The sequence below is a fragment of the Cherax quadricarinatus genome, chromosome 19 (genome assembly GCF_038502225.1).
Source record: "Cherax quadricarinatus isolate ZL_2023a chromosome 19, ASM3850222v1, whole genome shotgun sequence".
NCBI classification, from domain to species: domain Eukaryota; kingdom Metazoa; phylum Arthropoda; class Malacostraca; order Decapoda; family Parastacidae; genus Cherax; species Cherax quadricarinatus.
Genome location: NC_091310.1, coordinates 36,742,006 through 36,763,628, shown reverse-complemented (window position 1 = coordinate 36,763,628; position 21,623 = coordinate 36,742,006). Strand labels below are relative to the sequence as shown.

Below are 21,623 nucleotides of genomic sequence, written 5' to 3'. Positions count from 1 at the left end.
TAATCGTTATGTGAATGAATTTTCCCCATAAGAAATAATGGAAATAAAATTAATCCGTGCAAGACACCCAAAAGTATGAAAAAAAATTTTTTTACCACATGAAATGTTAATTTTAATACACACAAACTGAAAAAGGCATGCACACTTACATGACACTTACTTTTATTGAAGATCTGGTGATGATTGATGGGATGGGAGGAGGGGAGAGCATTATCTTCTTACTGTTTAGAAGGGGAATCCCCTTCCATTAGGACTTGAGGTAGCAACTCCTTTTCTGGGGTTACTTCCCTTCTTCTTTTAATGCCACTAGGGCCAGCTTCAGAGTCACTGGACTTCTTTCGCACAAGATATCTGTCCATAGTGGCCTGTACCTCTCGTTCCTTTATGACTTCCCTAAAGTGTTTCACAACATTGTCAGTGTACAGGTTGCCAACACGGCTTGCAATAGCTGTGTGAGGGTGATTTTCATCCATGAAGGTTTGCACTTCAAGCCACTTTGCACAGATTTCCTTTATCTTTGTAGTAGGCAACTTCTTCAATTTCTCTCTCCCCTCCTCTGAACCAGTTTCCCCAGGTCTGGCCTCTTGCTCTTGAAGTTGATCTATCAGCTCATCAGTGGTTAGTTCTTCATTGTCCTCCTCCACCAACTCTTCCACATCCTCCCCACTAACCTCCAACCCCAAGGACTTTCCCAATGCCACAATGGATTCCTCAACTGGCATAATCCTCTCAGGGTTAGCCTCAAACCCTTCAAAATCCCTTTTGTCTACACATTCTGGCCACAGTTTCTTCCAAGCAGAGTTCAAGGTCCTCTTAGTCACTTCCTCCCAAGCCTTACCTATAAGGTTTACACAATTGAGGATATTAAAGTGATCTCTCCAAAACTCTCTTAGAGTCAGTTGAGTTTCTGAGGTCATTACAAAGCACCTTTCAAACAGAGCTTTTGTGGATCTTCATTGACTTACGTAAAGCTTTTGATACAGTTGACCATGACTTGCTCCACGTAAAATTGTCACACTATGGTATTAGAGGGCATTCCCTCAACTACCTCAAGTCATACCTCAGCAACAGAAGCCAATATGTGTATGCAAATGGGGCAAGCTCTTCCGCACAACCAATTACAGTTGGTGTCCCACAGGGAAGTGTCCTTGGCCCTCTTCTCTTTCTCCTATACATAAATGACCTACCAAATGCTTCGCAATTACTCAAACCCACACTTTTTGCAGATGACACTACATACATCTTTTCTCACCCGAGCACAGTCACGCTAGCCAATACTGTAAACACCGAATTACAGAAAATATCTACCTGGATGAGGACTAACAAACTTACACTAAACATTGACAAAACCTACTTCATTCAGTTTGGTAACAGAGCTACAGATGTACCTCTTAACATAACGATAAACAGATCACCTATCACAAAACTAACAGAGGGAAAATTCTTAGGAATCCACCTTAATAATAGACTCAAATTTCATACACATATACAACAAATTTCTAAGAAAATTTCCAAGACTGTAGGCATACTATTGAAGATACGGTACTATGTTCCACAGTCAGCCCTCCTGGCCCTTTATCACTCTCTTATTTACCCCTATCTCACCTATGGAATTTGTGCATGGGGCTCAACAACAATTAACCATCTCAGACCACTAATTACCCAACAAAAGGCTGCAGTTAGAATGATAACAAATTCTCACTACAGGCAGCACACTCCACCAATATTCAAAACACTCAACCTACTCACCATACAAAACATCCATACTTATTACTGCACCTATTACATACATAGAACACTTAACTCTGATATTAACCCTCCCCTCAAACATCTCCTTGCCAACCTCAACAGAACACATGACCATAACACAAGGCACAGATCACTCTTTGATGTTCCTCGTGTCCATCTCACGCTATGCAAAAACTCAATGCACATAAAAGGCCCTAAAATCTGGAATTCATTACCTGTAAATATAAAAGAAACACTACCTGTTTATAAATTCAAGTCTCTTCTCAAAGATCACTTACTCACTCAAAACCAAGTAAATACTGAATAACTGAACCTTATAAATTGTATATCCTATATGTTACTCACAATTATATCACACAAATGTTAAACCTAGGACCCAATCTAACTTTGTTATTTTTTTAAATACACTACCTAACAGAATACTCCATTCGACTGAATGTACAGCAATGCATGCAACCATATGACCTGTCTTTGTAATACTCATTTGTGCTTTATAGTTATCTGTTTACAATAATGTTTTATCACTGATTTCATCATTGCTTAGTTAATCTTAAGTTAATTTTAAGCCAGCCCGTAATGCTATGCATATAAGTGGCTTTGGCATGCTGCTCTTACCTGTATTTTTTGTACCTCTGTATGTATGCTTAAATTACTAAATAAATAAATAAATAAATAAATTAAAACATTCAACACTCTCAGTGATGCATGACCCTTATGGGTTTAGTGCTTAGTTATGATTGTAATAATAATAATAATCCAACACTCTCATAATACTGTTGATTTAAAGTTTTAAAACAACATTTTGAAAAAAACATGTAGAACTTAAACAACAATCTCTCCATTATTAAGCTAAATTATACCTGGTATAGTTTAAGGTTTTAAACTTTGATAAAACATTGAAAAACAGAAAAAACTTTTTTTTTTTTTTTCCAACAAGTCGGCCGTCTCCCACCGAGGCAGGGTGACCCAAAAAAGAAAGAAAATCCCCAAAAAGAAAATACATTCATCATCATTCAACACTTTCACCACACTCACACATTATCACTGCTTTTGCAGAGGTGCTCAGAATACAACAGTTTAGAAGCATATACGTATAAAGATACACAACATATCCCTCCAAACTGCCAATATCCCAAACCCCTCCTTTAAAGTGCAGGCATTGTACTTCCCATTTCCAGGACTCAAGTCTGACTATATGAAAATAACCGGTTTCCCTGAATCCCTTCACTAAATATTACCCTGCTCACACTCCAACAGATCGTCAGGTCCCAAGTATCATTCGTCTCCATTCACTCCTATCTAACACGCTCATGCACGCTTGCTGGAAATCCAAGCCCCTCGCCCACAAAACCTCCTTTACCCCCTCTTTCCAACCCTTTCGAGGACGACCCCTACCCCTCCTTCCTTCCCCTATAGATTTATATGCTTTCCATGTCATTCTACTTTGATCCATTCTCTCTAAATGACCAAACTACCTCAACAACCCCTCTCCTGCCCTCTGACTAATGCTTTTATTAACTCCACACCTTCTCCTAATTTCCACACTCTGAATTTTCTGCATAATATTTACACCACACATTGCCCTTAGACAGGACATCTCCACTGCCTCCAACCGTCTCCTCGCTGCTGCATTTACCACCCAAGCTTCACATCCATATAAGAGTGTTGGTACTACTATACTTTCATACATTCCCTTCTTTGCCTCCATAGATAACGTTTTTTGACTCCACATATACCTCAACGCACCACTCACCTTTTTTCCCTCATCAATTCTATGATTAACCTCATCCTTCATAAATCCATCCGCCGACACGTCAACTCCCAAGTATCTGAAAACATTCACTTCTTCCATACTCCTCCTCCCCAATTTGATATCCAATTTTTCTTTATCTAAATCATTTGATACCCTCATCACCTTACTCTTTTCTATGTTCGCTTTCAACTTTCTACCTTTACACACATTCTCAAACTCATCCACTAGCCTTTGTAATTTTTCTTTAGAATCTCCCATAAGCACAGTATCATCAGCAAAAAGTAACTGTGTCAATTCCCATTTTGAATTTGATTCCTCATAATTTAATCCCACCCCTCTCCCGTACACCCTAGCATTTACTTCTTTTACAACCCCATCTATAAATATATTAAACAACCATGGTGACATTACACATCCCTGTCTAAGACCTACTTTTACCGGGAAGTATTCTCCCTCTCTTCTACACACCCTAACCTGAGCCTCACTATCCTCATAAAAGCTCTTTACAGCATTTAGTAACTTACCACCTATTCCATATACTTGCAACATCTGCCACATTGCTCCCCTATCCACTCTATCATATGCCTTTTCTAAATCCATAAATGCAATAAAAACTTCCCTACCTTTATCTAAATACTGTTCACATATATGCTTCAATGTAAACACTTGATTTACACATTCCCTACCCACTCTGAAGCCTCCCTGCTCATCCGCAATCCTACATTCTGTCTTACCTCTAATTCTTTCAATTATAACCCTACCGTATACTTTTCCTGGTATACTCAGTAAACTTATTCCTCTATAATTTTTACATTCTCTTTTGTCCCCTTTCCCTTTATATACCTTATTCTAATACCTGCAATTAAAAATAAACCATAAATATACATTACTCAAATAGTTAATATTAAAAATTTCAATACATACTAAAGTTAATCCTTAACCCTTTGACTGTTTTGGTCGTATATATACATCTTACAAGCCACCGTGTTTGACCTATATATACTCATAAATTCTAGTGGCTTCAAATCGAGCAGGAGAAAGCTGGTAGGCTCACATGTGAGAGTATGGGTCTGTGTGCACCTATAAAAAAATCCTGCAGCACACAGTGCATAATGAGAAAAAAAAACTCCGACCGTTTCTTTTAATTAATATGCCGAATTTGTGGTCTAGTTTCGTATAGTATTTATGGTTGTATTCTCGTTTTCTTGGTCTCATTTGATAGAATGGAAAACTTATTATAGAAATAGAGGTGATTTTTGATTGGTTTTACTATGAAAAGAACCTTGAAATGGAGCTCAAAATAGGGGAAATGTTTGATTTTTGCCGATGTTCAAAAGTAAACAAATGATGTCATTGTCCAATAAATGTCCAACTAGCCATTCTAATATGCAGTCATGAATGGGTTGACATTATTTATACAATTATTACAATACTGCAGTAGTATTCATAACAGTAAATCTTCTATTTTTTGTTTGAATAAAAATTCAAAATAGAAAGCAAGAGTAATATCAGAGGGGCCTGGAGAGACAACTGGGGCCTGGAGAGACAACTGATGAACAAAGAAAATGTTATTTTAGAGCCAGGAATGTCTGCATTGTTCATTCTGGACCTTATTTTGAAATTGTCATATTTTTTTAATTTTCGTGAAATTGGCCAAATTTCAAATTTCTGACCATGTTATTGGGTAGCTGTAATCAGTAAATGAGCAGTTTCTTGTAATCGATAGAAAAAAATGGAGTTCTAAAGAAATAGCTATGAGTTTGGTCAACTGGAACAATGGAATTAGCCAAAAATAGGGCTCAAAGTGGGCGAAATTGCCAATTTGTAAATATCGCCGAGGTCGCTAACTTCACAAGAGCGTAATTCTGTCAGTTTTCCATCAAATTTCATTATTTTGGTATCATTACCATCGGGAAAAGATTCTCTATCATTTCATATTTTTTTTTTTTTTCCAAACAATTTTTCGACACCAGGAAGCACCTCAGGATTTGGGGTTTCGACAGCCAAGGGGTTAAACTGTCCAAACGTAGATATACGTTTGCTCACATAGCACTCCAAACGTAGATCAACGTTTTATTTTTTATTCCTTCAAATTTGGCTCAATAGGCTGAGTCGCCTAGACCTGAAAGAATGGGTCTGTGCACTCAGTGTGTGCAGTATTAAAACAAATCTGGGAGCACTTAGTGCCTTGTGAGAGCACCAGTTCAATTGAGAGCCAGCTAGAGCAAATAGCATGGCAAACACCAGGGATTCACTGATGCCATGTCACATAACACTCCCATTTTAAGAAGAAAGTAAAAATAGGTTAGATAAATACATGAGTGAGAGTGGGTGGGTGTGAGTTGGACCTGACTAGCTTGTGCTACTAGGTCTGATGTCATGCTCCTTCCTTCAATGGATGTAACCTGACTAGGTGGGTCATTGGTCTAAGCCTGGGGGGGAAGGGGGGGTGACATGTACCTGCCTTGCATAGGCCAGCAGGCCTGTTGCAGTGTTCCTTCTTATGTTCTTATGTATTTGGCTGGCAGGCTGGCTTGCTTTGGCTGTCTCTCTGTCTATATTTCTATCTATATCTGTCTCACATATACACGTAAGTACAGTTATTATAGTGTAAATTACCTAGGATTACCCAAAAATTCCAGGCAAAGATAGACAGACTGATTGATAGACAGACAGACAGACAGACAAACATGTTTGTGTGTATCAGTGAAAAAGCCAGGGTTCCCCCGAGCGCCCATTTATCAAATGTCACTGGGCTGTCAACAGTTGTCATAACACCATTCTTCAAGGAGTTCCATATATGTATACTCCAGGCAGACAGAAAGACAGATAAGCAGAGACAGACAAAGACAATCAGAGACAGATAGGTAGATAGACAGAGACAGACAGATAGACAGACATGTTTGTGTGTAACAGTGATAAATACAGCGAGGGTTAGCTAAATACTCACATGTGAGTGTAATTATCTAGGATAACCCAAAAATTCCAGGCAAAGATAGACAGACGGACAAACATGTTTGTGTGTATCAGTGAAAACAAATAAAGCCAGGGTTCCCCAAGCACCTATTTATCAAGTGTCACTGGGCTGTCAACAATTGTCATAGCCCCATTCTTCAAGGAGTTTCATATACATATACTCAAGGCAGACAGAAAGACAGATAAGCAGACAGACAGATAGACAGACAGCAGGGTTAGCTGGAGCAGTGGGCATTTATCAAATGTCACTGGGCTATCAACAGTACAGGTGACCAAGCAGACTTGAATAACTATAGACCTATATCTAACTTACCACTCCTCTCTAAAACCTTTGAAAAATTAATTCATAGACAGGTCTATTCCTACCTCGTCTCACATAACATACCAATCTCCCTGTCAGTTTGGATTCAGGAATAATACAGCACAAATGATGCTATCATACACATGCTAGAACTAATATAAACAGCTCTCGAAAAGAAAGGAGTCCCGCTGGAAATCTTAATTGATTTAAGTAAAGCTTTTGATACAGTCGACCACGAACTGCTGTACACTAAATTAACACACTATGGTAAAAGAGGCCACTCCCTCAACTACCTAAAGTCATACCTTAGCAACAGAAGCCAATATGTGCACACAAATGGTGCAAACTCTTCCATACAACCAATCACAGTCTGAGTCCCACAGGGAAGCGTCCTTGGACTACTCCTCTTTCTCATCTACATCAACGACCTACCGACTGCGTCACAGCTTCTCAAACCCATATTATTTGCAGATGACACTACATAAGACTTCTCTCGCCCAAACCCAGTCATGCTCACCAACACAGTCAATGCCGAATTACAGAAAATATCTGCCTGGATGATGACTTAATAAACTTACACTGAATACTGACAAAACCTACTTTATTCAGTTTGGAAACAAAGCTGCAAATGTTCCACTTAACATAACGCTAATGAATCACCTGTCACAAAACTCATGGAGGGAAAATTCCTAGGAATTCACCTTGACAGCTGCCTCAAGTTCCAAACACATATGCAACAGATAACCAAGAAAATCTCTAAGACTGTAGGCATACTATCAAAGATACGATACTATCTTCCACAATTGGCTCTCCTTGCACTGTATCATTCACTCGTCTACCCTTATCTCACATATGGAATTTATCCATGGGGATCAACAACATTAAATCACCTAAGACCACTAATAACCCAGCAAAAGGCAGCAGTCAGAATAAATTCCCACTCCCGACAGCATACTCCACCAATATTCATAAGTCTAAATCTGCTCACCATTAAGAACATCCATACTTATTCATGTGCTACTACATACACAGAACAACACACAAACATAAACCCTCCACTCAAACTTTTTCTCACCAATCTTAACAGGACACACAACCATAACACAAGACACAGATATCTTTTTGATGTACCCAGTGTCCATATTACACTGTGTAAAAACTCTATGCACATAAAGGGACCCAAAATTTGGAATTCATTACCAGAAAATACCAAAGTAACTCAGTCTGAAAATCAATTTAAGACTCTTCTCAAAAGCCACCTAATCACCCTAGACTAAATACTCAATACTCAATATCTAATGCTACCAATAAATCTACCAATTACCTAAATCTTAAAACTTCATGACTAGACAACCAAGCTCATATACTGACAAATTACCACATAGAAGTATACATACCTACCAAAACCAGTATTACCCTTCACCAAATTGTAGCAGTCTCATTGTAAAATACTGTAAACTACTGAAAACTACTCCTGAATCATGTTTCATAAAAAGTATTTTTGAACACATGAATATATCCTTTTGTTTGTGTAAATTAGATTCACTTATTATTAATAGAACTACTGTACAACTATGATAATTTCTTTAGTGATAAGTAGTCAGTAAGCCATTGAATTAAGTCAGCCCATAATGCCAAGGCATAATAGATGCTCTCTTTGCACTGCAACCCATCATTGTAAAAAAATATAATCTCAATGTACTACTTGCAAAGAAATAAATGAATCTGAATCTGAATAGGGATGCCTTTCATAACACCATGCTTCAAGGTATATGCCAGGGTATCTAAAACATTGCTGGGACCTATAAATACTTTGTATATATTTCTAGACAATAGCAAATAACCCAGGCAGGTGTAAATGTTCACCTGTCAATGTGATTGTGACTATTTGAGCACTATTTCAGTACCTAATAATAGCTAATCTTTGTTCTGACACTATGAAATCAAAAGAACTATTATAAATTGTAATTATTAGAACATAAAAAATGTATAAATTAAAATAAAAATGAGGAAAAAAGGTATGTACAAGAATGGTATACAGTACAGACAAGATGAAATTAAGACACATGTGCAACATCTGGGTATCTTTACTGTAGACGTTTTGCCATCCAGTGGCTTTATCAATACAAATTCCAGGACATAATTTGAAGACAGTAGAACTTATAAAGGTAGAGTTAATTTTACTGTTTTTAAGAGCATATGTAATATTAGTATTTTAAAAGTATCAGTTGGTATCAGCCAATTTTTCAGATACCACTAGTATACCTAATACCCAATGATACTTTGGCACACCCCTAATATTTTACTTATTGTATTCCATATATTCCTGTCACACAGTGTGTTTACACATTTATCTGTTTTTACCCAAACTTTCCCCATGGTCACATCCATAAAACTCTTGAATAACCATACAAGAATTACACCACTGACTCGTTCACATAAGCTCTAAATGTATCTTTTTGTTAGAGATTAGATTAATTGTGCAAGAGGTAATAAACCCCCACACTGATGTCACTCTAGCAGCTTCCTATCGTATATTAAATATCAACTTGCCAAACAAAACAAAAAAAAATGGCTCCAACATTAGGCAGCCATAATGTTAGAGGAGATCAAGCATTCTTCTTTTCCTGCTGATTTTCAATTGAATAAACCAGTGTTGTCAACCTTAATAAGTAGAAAATTCTTTAGTAGTGCTGCTGCATGGTTACCTTTGATATACTTTTTAAGAGTTTCAAGAGTTTCTCTGCTCTCTGAGCCTGGCCATGGGCCAGGCTTGTCTGGTGCTTGCCTGGTCAACCAGGCTTTTGCTGCTGGAGGCCATCACAGCCTGGTTGATCTGGTTTGTAACAAGTTTGTGATTTTTCTTAGAGGATTGCCCAAGGAAGTCTCATGCTATTTTCAATTATCATCATCGAGAATTGCTTCATATCTTAATATTTAAGTTTCCTCATATCTTTCAGATCATAACTGCCTCCTCCTTTATCACATCTTTTCCTTAACTAAGCTTCATTTCCTTTCCTGAATTCTCAAGTATCTTCATTTAAACTAATCTCATGTACAATTTTAGTGATAATTTCACCACTTTGATGACATTCAAAACATGTCACAATCATTAATTTTCTGTAATTTTGCTTCTTAATCATGTCAATGCTGACTTAAGAAATCGTAATGACACGATTGCAAATAAACCATACCCCCGGCCGGGATTGAACCCGCGGTCATAGAGTCTCAAAACTCCAGCCCGTCGCGCTAGCCACTAGACCAGCTAGCCAGCTAGCGGGTTCAATCCCGGCCGGGGGTATGGTTTATTTGCAATCGTGTCATTACGATTTCTTAAGTCATGTTGACGGCAGTGAAGGGACTTGAGCTAGAGTTCGTCACGGCCACGCTAGCTGGAGATTCGTCTGTAAAAAACTTGCATTTGTGGTCACAGAGGTGCCTGTGCTAACTTTCCTATGGTGTAGAAATATACCTAGTTGGATGAATCTTATTGTGGCTAGCTGGACTAGTGGCTAGCGCGACGGGCTGGAGTTTTGAGACTCTATGACCGCGGGTTCAATCCCGGCCGGGGGTATGGTTCATGTCAATGCTATTAAGTTATCCTTTAAGATACATAAATGCACAAAACAGTGCACAAAACGTCTAAAACAAGCAAAAGCTGAAGCAAGACTCACCAGCTCAGAGACCTAAGGGTGACCGAGGCAGCCTAGTACCACATGTTGTGGTACTAGGCTGCCATCCATCCATAGAAAGAATATACCTGCAAGTAAATTGTGACTTAATACAAGATTCTTTCTCTATGCTGTTAAACCAGCCCTAGACCTTCAACATAGCTCTTGTCTTACCTCCGCCGTGGGTCCTGTGGGGATCTGGGGCGGGAGGGGGAGGCAGCTTTGCGAGGAACAATGCTCGATGGATCCCGTGGGTCACGAGGGCGAGATGAAGCCCGGTTTTCTCTTTCCTTTTCATCAGCGCTCCCCTCCCCAATATCACTATATCCTAGCTCATCTCTGTATAATTCCTTGAATCCAGTGTGTGCCCACCTGTTACCCAAGTAACAAATCAAAAAAAGGTTAATTTCATATATAATTTTTTCCCCTAACACAATGAGCATCTTGCACAAAAAAATTTGCATACACTGAAACAATTTTTTTTACCTGTTTGGTTGAGTGGCTTCAGCATCCAATAATTTCTTAGTCCAGAAAGTATCTTTTGTACGAGTGGAAGCTTCTCGTCGTGCACGCACAACCACTTGTTCCATGGGACCTCTCTCTCCTGCAGTTCCATGATCACCATCTTAGGTTAATGAAATTTTGCTCAAGGTTTATACCATCTGTCCTTGCCAGACACATACGTATATTTAGCTATTAAAAACAACAAAGAAAAGACTGCTACAAAAAGAACCAAGCCTAAAAACTCAGTACATACTTGTGACATATCATAGGTATGCATGGACAACAGTTTACAGGCATTTATGCCTGAATTTTTCTCTTCCAGCAACCCAACCATGATCAGACTTTTCCTGGTAACTGCATAATCAATCAAGCTATTTACAGTTTGCAACCCTAATCAACCCAAATGACCAAACACAAATACTTACACAAATATACCCATTTCAATAGGTATCTACATAGAAGTCAAAAACCTCACACTATATACGTGCTCTCCTTGACAGAATGGAGCAGCTCAACAAAGTGAAATTACTTTCAAAATTACTTTCTGTGAGATCAAGAGATTCAGCAAATGGTGCAAAAATACAAAACCCCCAATGCAAAGCAAGGGTACAATGAGTACACTAAGAGATAACTCATAAGTATGAAGGGCCCAGGACTTGTTAACATCCTTCTTTTATAGAGAGTTTTACAGTCACTGACTTGAGCCATGAAGGCCTGCATGCTGGAAGGCAAACATGCTATTGTCTTTCAAAAGCCATTAGAAGCAATAAAGTAAAATTTATAAAAGTTATGCCAAGCTGATGTCATTAGTATACATATATGCAAATTTAATTATCATTATGTAGACCTAAATTTAAATATATGAGTTGTAGACAGTTTATGACTCCATATTCTCATTACTCCCTAGTGTCATTACTTGCTGTAAATAGCCTGATGTCTGAATGTAACACTAATGTGCACTAGATACAGAAATACACAAATTATTAACAAGATGATTAAAGTTAAACTTTTGTGGATTCCATTACATGCCTTTGGGAGCATGATTAAGTGCCTTGGTTAAACTAAATCACAAACTTGTTGACTAGATATGTCTACATACGTGTATCAATAACAGTGGTGCACGATAAATATGTTCTGTGAATAAAAGCCTTCATTACAGCTATTTTTTTTGCTTTCCCCTATGGTTCCAGACTTATGGAACACCTTGTAGTATAATAAATGAAAACTAATTTTGGACATTCATATATAATTTTTTTTTTTCAAACATAAGTTTAAAACCATTGTCCACTCAAGGGAAGTTCCTTGATGCCAGTGAGGGGGCTCTTGATGCAAGGAACTGAATCTGACCTCCCCTTCCTTGAATTGAACCTGACTGCCTCACATTCCCCCAGGCACTGTGACCCCTATGGGCTTAAAACTTTCCCATGATCTGGACATTTAAAAAGAATAGAACAAAATAGGATGACTAGAAGGGTTTATAAATTTAGGGTGAAGAGAAGGACAGATAGAGGTCATCCCAGGAAAGGTTGGAGGGCAAGAGTAAAGAAAGTTTTTAAATGGTAGAAGTTTGACCATCTAATAGGACTGTTTGAGAACACTGAATTGGAGTGAATGGAGGCAAGTGACATACTGTGAGCAAGTTAAGATTTATGAAGGGATCTAAGGAAACCAGTTAGTCAGAGTAGAGTCCTCGAGGTGGGAAGTGCAGTGTGAGCACTTTGAAAGAGGCATGGGGATGTTGCAGTTCAGACGACCAACTGAATTGTAATGTCAGCACCCTTCTGGCAAGACAGACTGAATGAATAATGAACGAGTTTTCTCCTTTTTTTGGACCACTTTACCTTGGTAAAAGATGGTCTGTGTTAAAAAAATAAAATAAAATAAAGAACTAGCACATGAATGTGAAGAAACCAGAAGAAAACAGACAGGAACTACTTGATCCACTTCCCATCATAATGAAAAGTTTCAATGTGCATGTCATGTCTATGGAGAAAGTAACAGGCAAACTATGAGATGCTGTTAATGCTAGAATAAGGCTCGGCTATAAATATCTATGGCAGTTCAGCTTGAATTGAGATGAAAATAACATGAAATGTAAAGTGTGACATTAGCTATACACTAAAACATTACATATTAGTGTCAAGACATTCAGCCATTTACAGACACGTCCGGTCAATCAATACAGGAAATAATAAATCACTTCATTGTTAATAGGATAACTGAAATCTTACACTTGTATCCACACTAGATAATGAAGCTATTTTATGAGATTCCAACATAACCATTGTTTATAGTGGAAATGATAACTTTTTAAAGATTTTATTTATACTGTATAATGCACTGATACACAGTAGACCTTTGAATAACAGGGTAGTTACATTCTGAAAACAGCCTGCTATGCAAAAAATGTCTTAAATAAATAGAATAGCACATGGGGAAAATGACCTCCAAAAATGGCAAGCAAATGTTTTTTTTATTTTTTTTTAACAGACTGGCCGTTTCCCACCAATGTAGGGTGACCCGAAAAAGAAGAAACACTTTCACCATCACTCACTCTAACACAGTCTTGCCAGAGGCATGTCAACATTACAGTTTAGATGCCCCACCAAACTCCAGTATCCCCACTGCTCCTCCAGAGTGCAGGCACTACTTCCCACTTCCAGGACTCAAGTCTGGCTAACCAATTTCCCTGAATCCCTTCATAAATGTTCCCTTGTTCACATTCCAGCAGCATGCCAAATCATAAGAAACACTAGTCTTCACTCACTCCTATCTAGAATGTTGGCAAAAGCCTGTTAAATGTCCAAGCACACAAAACCTCCTTTACCCCTTCCCTTCAACCTTTCCTAGGATAACACCTACCCCTCCTTTCCTCCACTTCAGATTTATACTCCAAGTCATCTTATTTTTCTCCATCCTCTCAATGTCCAAACCATCTCAATAACCCTTCCTCAGCTCTTTGGGTAACACTCTTCATAAATCCACACCACCTAATCTCCAAACTATGAATTCTCTGCATAATATTCACACCATACATTGCCCTCTGACATGACATCTCCACTGCCTTCAGCCTCCTCACTGCAACATTTAAAACCCATGCTCTGGTACATTCTTCTTTTGCCTCCATGGATAAAGTTGTTTCCACAGATGCCTCAATGCACCACCCACCTTCTTCCTCCCATCAACTAATGGTTCAACTCATCTTTCATAGACCTGTCCACTGATAAGTCTACTTCCAATATCAAATATAAAAAATGAAGATTTTGACCCCTTATATTGTAATTTCATTCCTTATTGATCTAGAAATATGTTATGTACCTAAATCCTGAGTAAGAACTTGTGTTTCTAGATAAACTCACTCCATGAGGCCTAGGGAAAGATGGAGTTTGAAGCAGTATACCACTGATTCCTTCCAGAGAAAAGTGGCATGGTGTTCCATCCAGAAACAATACAGAAGGCTAATATTCCATTAGTGACTTATGAAATCAGGCACAGTCTTATCAGTATAAAATAAGAAAAAAAAGAACAAGAAAGAATTTTACCCTACCTTAAATACTAATGAACTTTTATCATAATTATTATTATTATTACAGGTATTTTTTTTTACACAGTGGCAGTCTCACAATGTGGTCAAGTGGTGCAAAAAAGAGGAAAGACATTCACTGCCATTCATCCAATCACTGTCTTGCCAGAAGTATGCTGACATCACAGTTCAGATGACCTTCTAAACTGTATTTCTTCAGAGTACAGGCACTATACCTCCCACCTCCATGACTCAAGTCTCACTTAATCCCATCATAAACGTTACCTTGCTCACTTTGGAAAAGTAAGTTATGAAACTACTCATCTCCACTCCGATCTAACATGCTCAAACAAGCTTGCTGGATGTTGAAGTCCCTAGCACTTAAAACCTTTCCCACATCCCTCCAGCTCCTCCTGGAATTACCCCAAACCATCTTTCCTTTTGCCACAATACAGTATTATACTTCAAATATAAAATGCTTTGTTGGGACTCACAAAAAGTAAACACATCACCACTAGCACATGCTTGACTGCCAGCATTCTGGCAGCTCACCCTGTGACATCACTTGAAACTCTCTATACAAAAGGGAAATTGCCAACAGACCCTTAGCTATCCTCAAGAGGAAACTCAGCAAGTACCCCTCATAAGAGGGGCTGTGATGCCTAAAATGGACAGCATATGGCTAGCACCACTAATCAGGCTATCAAGCATGACACCTGATCCAGTACTGAGCCATGGGGATGTGACCCCCAAAATATATTACAGGTAAAAGTATTAATAAAGTCAATTACTTGAACCTGTCAGTATTATATACCACTGATGTTATAGGTAACCTACAGGAAGCAAAGAGCAGGCTATAGGGACCTCAAGGTAAACCTTACTAACCCCTGCACCAATATACTTATTGCTCCTGGAAATCAACATGCTCAAGACCAGCCAATACTGCATTTTCTGAAAAGTGATTTTGATGAACCACTATAAGAAGCTATCAATCTTACCCTTAAAATTCCAATACTAGATCTCCCTACCAACAAAATGAATATTCCTTTCCTTAAACAAGACTAAGTCCTGAAGCACTGCACAAAACAGGCACTAACAGCACAACAGCTAAACTCCCTACCTGTATTTACCCATGATTTACCTGTGACCATTTTGAGGGCTCTTCTACCCTGCAGCCCAGCCTCAGGTCAGGCTTTCCTGTTGACTGCCTGGTCAACCAGAACCAGGCTGTTTATGCTAGCATCCTACAGACTAACATAACCATCACAATCTGGCCAATCTGACACCTAAAGTAGCTGTCAAGTTTCACAAAAACTTCTATCTTCCTCCTTCCAGCAGTATTTCTGATATCTGGTGGTAGCATGCTGGAAGAGTCTTGAGCCATGAATGTTGACATACTACACACAAATAACCCGTACATAGAAGAGAGGAGCTTACGACGACGTTTCGGTAATACTTGGACCATTTACAAAGTGACACTAACGAGAAGGAGAGCAGGATGGGTACATATAGGCAGGAGGTGGTGGTAGTAGTAGTAGTGGAGGTGGAAGGAAGTAGTAGTGGGGAGGTAGTAAGAGTAGGAGGGGCCAGTCAAATACTAAGAAAGAGGAGCACTGCAAGGGAGCAGGTGCCCACAGAAGATAAGAGCAACAACATCAAGGGGGGGGGGAGGGGGGAACAAACAAGTAAATAAAGAAGGAACAAATACACAGGGCAGAAGAAAGACAACCCAAAGGAGAAAAAGGAAAAAAGAAAGTGGAAGAGGGAGAAGAAAAAAGGAGGAATAAGATTAGGTCATGAGTATTCTGAAGTTTGGAGCATTTTACAATGTAGTGGGAGAGGAAGGCATCTACAGACACGAAGCCAAGACTAAGATTCATACAAGGAAAGTTGTGCATTAGGGAGGATTTAACCAGACGGCAACTGTTAAAGTTGGAAGTAGGGAAAACAGTTTTAGCAGAAGACCAGTCAATAGGATGGCTGTGATGGCTTTTCTTGATGTTCATGTCCACCGCTCAGATACAGGTTTTGCCTTTTCCGTTTACCGCAAGCCTATGTACAGTGGCATGTACATTCACTACTTTTCTTATCATGCTTCCTCTGTCAAGAAAAGTGTTCTTATCTCCCTCTTTCTCCATGCTCTCCACATATGTGATCCTCAGTTCCTTCAATCAGAAACTTCCACTCTTCATAATTCATTTTCCCATCTTGGCTACCTTTCCCATTTCATAGACTCTGCCTTCTCACATGCTAAATATAATTTCTTCTCTCCCAAACTCTCTACTCCTGGGAACTCTTCTGTCCTCTGCCTTCCCTACATTTCCGGTCTTTCTAATCTCAACAACTCTCTCCGTTCCTTAGACATCAAACTTACTTTCCGCCAGACTAACACTCTTCGCACTAATCTCGTTCGTACCTCTCCTCCCTCTACAGATGCTCCTGCTGTCTACTCTATTTCTTGTTCCTCCTGTCCTCTTCAATACTTTGGAGAAACTGGTCAATCTCTGTCTGACAGACTTGGGGAGCACAAAAATAGTGTTAGGCTTGCCGACACTAACAATGCTCTTTTCTGTCACGTCAGAGATCACAGCCATCCTACTGACTGGTCTTCTGCTAAAACTGTCTTCCCTACTTCCAACTTTAACAGTCGCCGTCTGGTTGAATCCTCCCTAATACACAACTTTCCTTGTATGAATCTTAGTCCCGGCTTCGTCTCTGTAGATGCCTTCCTCTCTCACTACATTGTAAAATGCTCCAAACTTCAGAACACTCGTGACCTAACCTGATTCCTCCTTTTTTCTTCTTCTCCCTCTTCCCCTTTCCTTATTCCTTTTTCTCCTTTGGGTTGTCTTTTTTCTGCCCTGTGTATTTGTTCCTTCTTTATTTACATGTACTTATTTATCTTTTCCCCCCCCCTCGGTGTTCTTGCTCTTATCCTCTGTGGGCACCAGCTCCTCTTTCTTAGTATTTGACTGGCCCCTCCTACTCTAACTACCTCCCCACAACTACTTCCTTCCACCTCCACTACCACCACCACTACTACTACCACCACCTCCTGTCTATATATACCTATCCTGCTCTCCTTCTCGTTAGTGTGACTTTGTAAATGTTCCAAGTAGGACCGAAACGTCGTCGTAAGCTCCTCTCTTCTATGTGCGGGTTATTTGTGTATCGTTCCAGTCACGGTATTGTGGTTTTTCTGTTATTTGTTGAAACACTGTTCTCTAATTGTACTCATGGTCCCCCCTGCTCTTCACTGGGTTTATCCCACAATTTTTCCCAGATCTTGCACTCCAGTAAATTATCATAGCAGTATGTAGATTAGAGACTAGGTCTCCAGGATATGTTAGCAGGTCTCTTCTCTCTTCAGAGTCCTAGAGAAAGCAATTCAGGTGCTTTAACCCCTTCAGCGTTGGTTCTCTTATATAACGGCTTTGAAGTCAGTGTCAGTCCTGTAGCACTACGCCATGAACTCAATTCACTCAGATAAGCTGTGAGCAGTAAATTTGGGCCTAGATATGAGAGAATGGGTCTATGTGGCAAGTGTGCACCATATTAAAAATCCTGCAGCATGCAGTGCATCAGGAAAAAACTACGACTGAGTTTTTGGTTTAAAACAGAGACTTTGAGTTGTATTTTCGTATGGTTTTTATGTATATATTCTTGGTTTCTTCATCTCATTTGATAGAATGGACGATATATTACAGAAATAGAGATGATTTTGATTAGTTTCAAGGCTAAAAGTAGCTTGAAATTGAGCTCAAAGCAGCAGAAATGTTCAATTTTTGCCAATACTCCAGAGTACACAAGTAGCATCACTTATCCAATATGCATCCAACTGGCCAGTCTAATACACATTTAGGAATGCACTGACATTATTTATACAATTATTACAATAATGCAGTAGTCTGTATAACAATAAATCTTCTATTTCTGTGTGAATAAAAATTCAAAATGGAAAACACGTGTAATATAAAAGGGGCCTGGAGACATGACTAAGGAACAGAGGAAATGCTTTTTAGTGCCAGGAATGTCTACATTCTTTATTCTGAACCCTATTTTTAAACTGGCAATTTTTTAATTGTGCAAAATTGGCCAAATTACCAATTTCTGATCACTATTGGGTAGTTGAAATTAGTAAATGGGCAGTTTCTTGTACTCAATCGAATCTATAATTGTTTGCTACTGCTTTGCTGTCACCTTTGTGGGGTGGGGGCGACATCTGTTTTTTTTAACTGTGGGATGACCCAGGGAAGGGGTGCCCCAAGTGACACCATTTGAAGGGTGACATCATAGAGCCTCTAAAGAGGGTAACACTAATGACCAAAACCATGATGCAGGACCTAAGAGAAAAATGCTTCATTTCTATATAGCCTATTATGGGATTACAGAGTACAAATAGGCCTATATAGGGAAAATCATTGATTTTGATGATGTGATAGATGATTTTGCAGGATTAGAGGGAAGGATATGAAATAACAGATTCTTTGAGATGTTACCTGTACTCAAGGTTAAATCGGAACTAGAGTTTATCTTTATTTTTCAAGTTTTTTTTTTTTTCACTGTTGAAGATGAATAAATATAGGATATGTTGCCTGTGCTCAAAGTTGTATTTGAGTTTATATTTTCTCATATTACTACGATTATTTATTTTATCATTAATAAGGTTCAGTTCATGGCCTTTAAATGTTCTCATTGCTAAATATTAGTCATTGGGCATGCAGCAGTGATGTAACTGGAGTTTACTACCCCTATCCCCCAGCCCTTGGATTTCATGGGGGTGACACCAAAAATTCTGCCCCGGGTGACACCAACCCTAGTGATGCCTCTGGGAGGACCCCCATATAAGAACATAGGAAACAAGGAGCACTCCATGGAATATTATGGCACATCATAGGGGCTTCCTGCACTTCTTGAAGAACATGGAGTTCCTAGAGCCTGAGCCTGGGGCAGAGTGCATGGGCATGCTCTCAGTGGTTTTTTCAAAGCCAAGTGGGGCTGGAGTTGTGTTCAAAATTTTGGAGATGTTGATAAAGTTCATGCAGAAATCATTCAGACTGTCAATATTTAATTTAGTTAACAGCTTACTGAACACAGTCATACTGAGACTTCAGTATTTCACTCATTTCTTTGCTATCATCAGTGTAAGTTCCATTTTGTTTGAGCAAGGGCCCAATACAGGATGTGGTTTTCACAAAGGGTCAACTGTCTTTGTAAAATCTGTGTAGATTACATCAACATTTTGCTTTTCTTCCAAGATCTACATAATTTTGTCATAGTGACAGGCATGATCTTATGTAGGTCATGTTCTTCCATAACTCAGTAACTTGATGTCTCAGAACCTTTTCAAAGATTTTCATGATGTGTGATGTTAGCGCTATCAGTCAGTAGATATCTGCTACTGTCCTGCTGCCCACTTTGTAATTAACAATTAGGTAAGACTGATTGGAGACCATGTTGGAATCAGCGTGGTCTCCTGTCTCGCCTGCCACAAAAGGTTGATGTATGAGTGAAAAGTGGTTATTCAATGAAAACTGACCCTAAGAATATTTTTGTCATTTAAAATTATGCTGTGCAAAGGTTCTTTCTAAGGAAGTATGCTGTACAAGAAATATTGCCAGAACAAGGTTGGAAGTCTTCAAGAGAAACAGGAAAATTTCCTGAAAGATATGCTAGGTTGTGATGGCTATGTAGGACTATGTGCTATGGGCAGCAACAGCTTGGCTGATCAGGCAGCCAACACGAATATGTGGCCTTAAAGTAAGGCTGTGAAAGCTTAACTCTCAGAACCTATCAAATGTATATCACATGCAAAGAGAACAAGATCTGATCTGAGAATATGAACAAAGACAATCACCACTAAAACATTAATAATAAACAATGCTGTTAACAATCCAAAATTAATCATATTTTCTCGTGCTTAGTATAATACAGAAAAATAAGCAGACATCCTACCATCTTTAGGATCCCGCAATAGCCTTTCAGCACGTGGTGGTCTATAGTCATCCATTCTCATCCTCATGGAGGCAATGGGCTGTTTGTTGCCTCCAGACATTGGTGGTCCTCCACCACCACCACCACCTCCACCCCTTGCCCGTCTGCGACGGTTACGACCTTTTCGTCTGCCGCCATGCATAAAATGTTTTCTGCCACCGCCACTATTATTAGCAACTCCATTGCCACCAGGTAAAGGGACTGGCCTGGGTGGTGGACTTCGCGGTCCACGTCGGGATGTTGTACGTTCTGCACTACGTCTCTGTGGGAAGTAACATTTCTGATTAAGTAACTCAAAAGTGGGGCTAGATTTTTAGCTATAAATATGTGACTAATATTTTTAAGACAAAAATTACATCAATTAAAACCTATACATATATGAATTGCAGCAAGGTATATATAGCTAAATTTATGAATTCATTTCATTACAACACACAAGTCTACATAAAGGAAGTAATTTAAAAATTATTAAAAAAAAAAAAAGCTACAATAAGCAAAATAATTATTTTTGTTTTTAGAATAAGTTAAAAGAAAAGATTAGAAGAAATGGACTGACCAAAAAAAGCAAAAACATTTTGAAACCTCTATTGCAGACTTTCTAACATGGCTTCAAGGATATTTTCCAAAGAATAGTAATCTAAAATGGCACTCACAAATTTAACAAAACAAATTACTTCAAAGAGAAAATGGTTAAATCACCTCTTTGTTTCCTCCATACTCACCAAACCAAATCACTGAGTATATAGAGCACAAAGTATTTAATGCCAGCCAAGTTAGTGTGCTCAGCAAGTGTGCTTGGCTAGACAGCCAATCCCTTGGGCAGAATTTGTGGGCCACACCACTTTCTGCATGGCCTCCCAAGGGTGGCACCTGAGCCAAGAAGCTGTGGCACGGCTCTGTTTACTGTGTGCCAGCAACAAGTGTGCAAGGTGAGTGCTCCTTTTCCACCCATCACTGTAAGTGGAGCTCAGCCTTGTTGGCATATCCACTTCCTCTTGTAGCAGAACTACCTCCATCATCACTTTGGCCATTACAAAAGCCAATCTTCCAGTAAGTTCCTTCACTGTTATTTTTAAGCATATGACAGTCCAGATAAGCAAACATTTGGATTTTATGAGCAGAGTATAACAAGAGAATCTCACAAGACATTAA

General features: G+C 39.0%; 1 protein-coding gene across 2 annotated transcripts in view; it reads right to left on the bottom strand.

Annotated features, from left to right (window-relative positions):
- LOC128688315 (serine/arginine repetitive matrix protein 1) overlaps nucleotides 1–21,623 on the bottom strand; it is a gene marked incomplete at its 5' end in the record, with an annotated part of 58,274 nt that overhangs the window by 10,109 nt on the left and 26,542 nt on the right. Inside the window, 3 exon segments of one of the 2 annotated variants that reach the window (XM_053776084.2) lie at nucleotides 10,625–10,822; nucleotides 10,937–11,075; nucleotides 20,433–20,733. In XM_053776084.2, coding sequence (XP_053632059.1) covers nucleotides 10,625–10,822; nucleotides 10,937–11,075; nucleotides 20,433–20,733 — 638 coding nt within the window. 2 annotated transcript variants of the gene reach the window in all.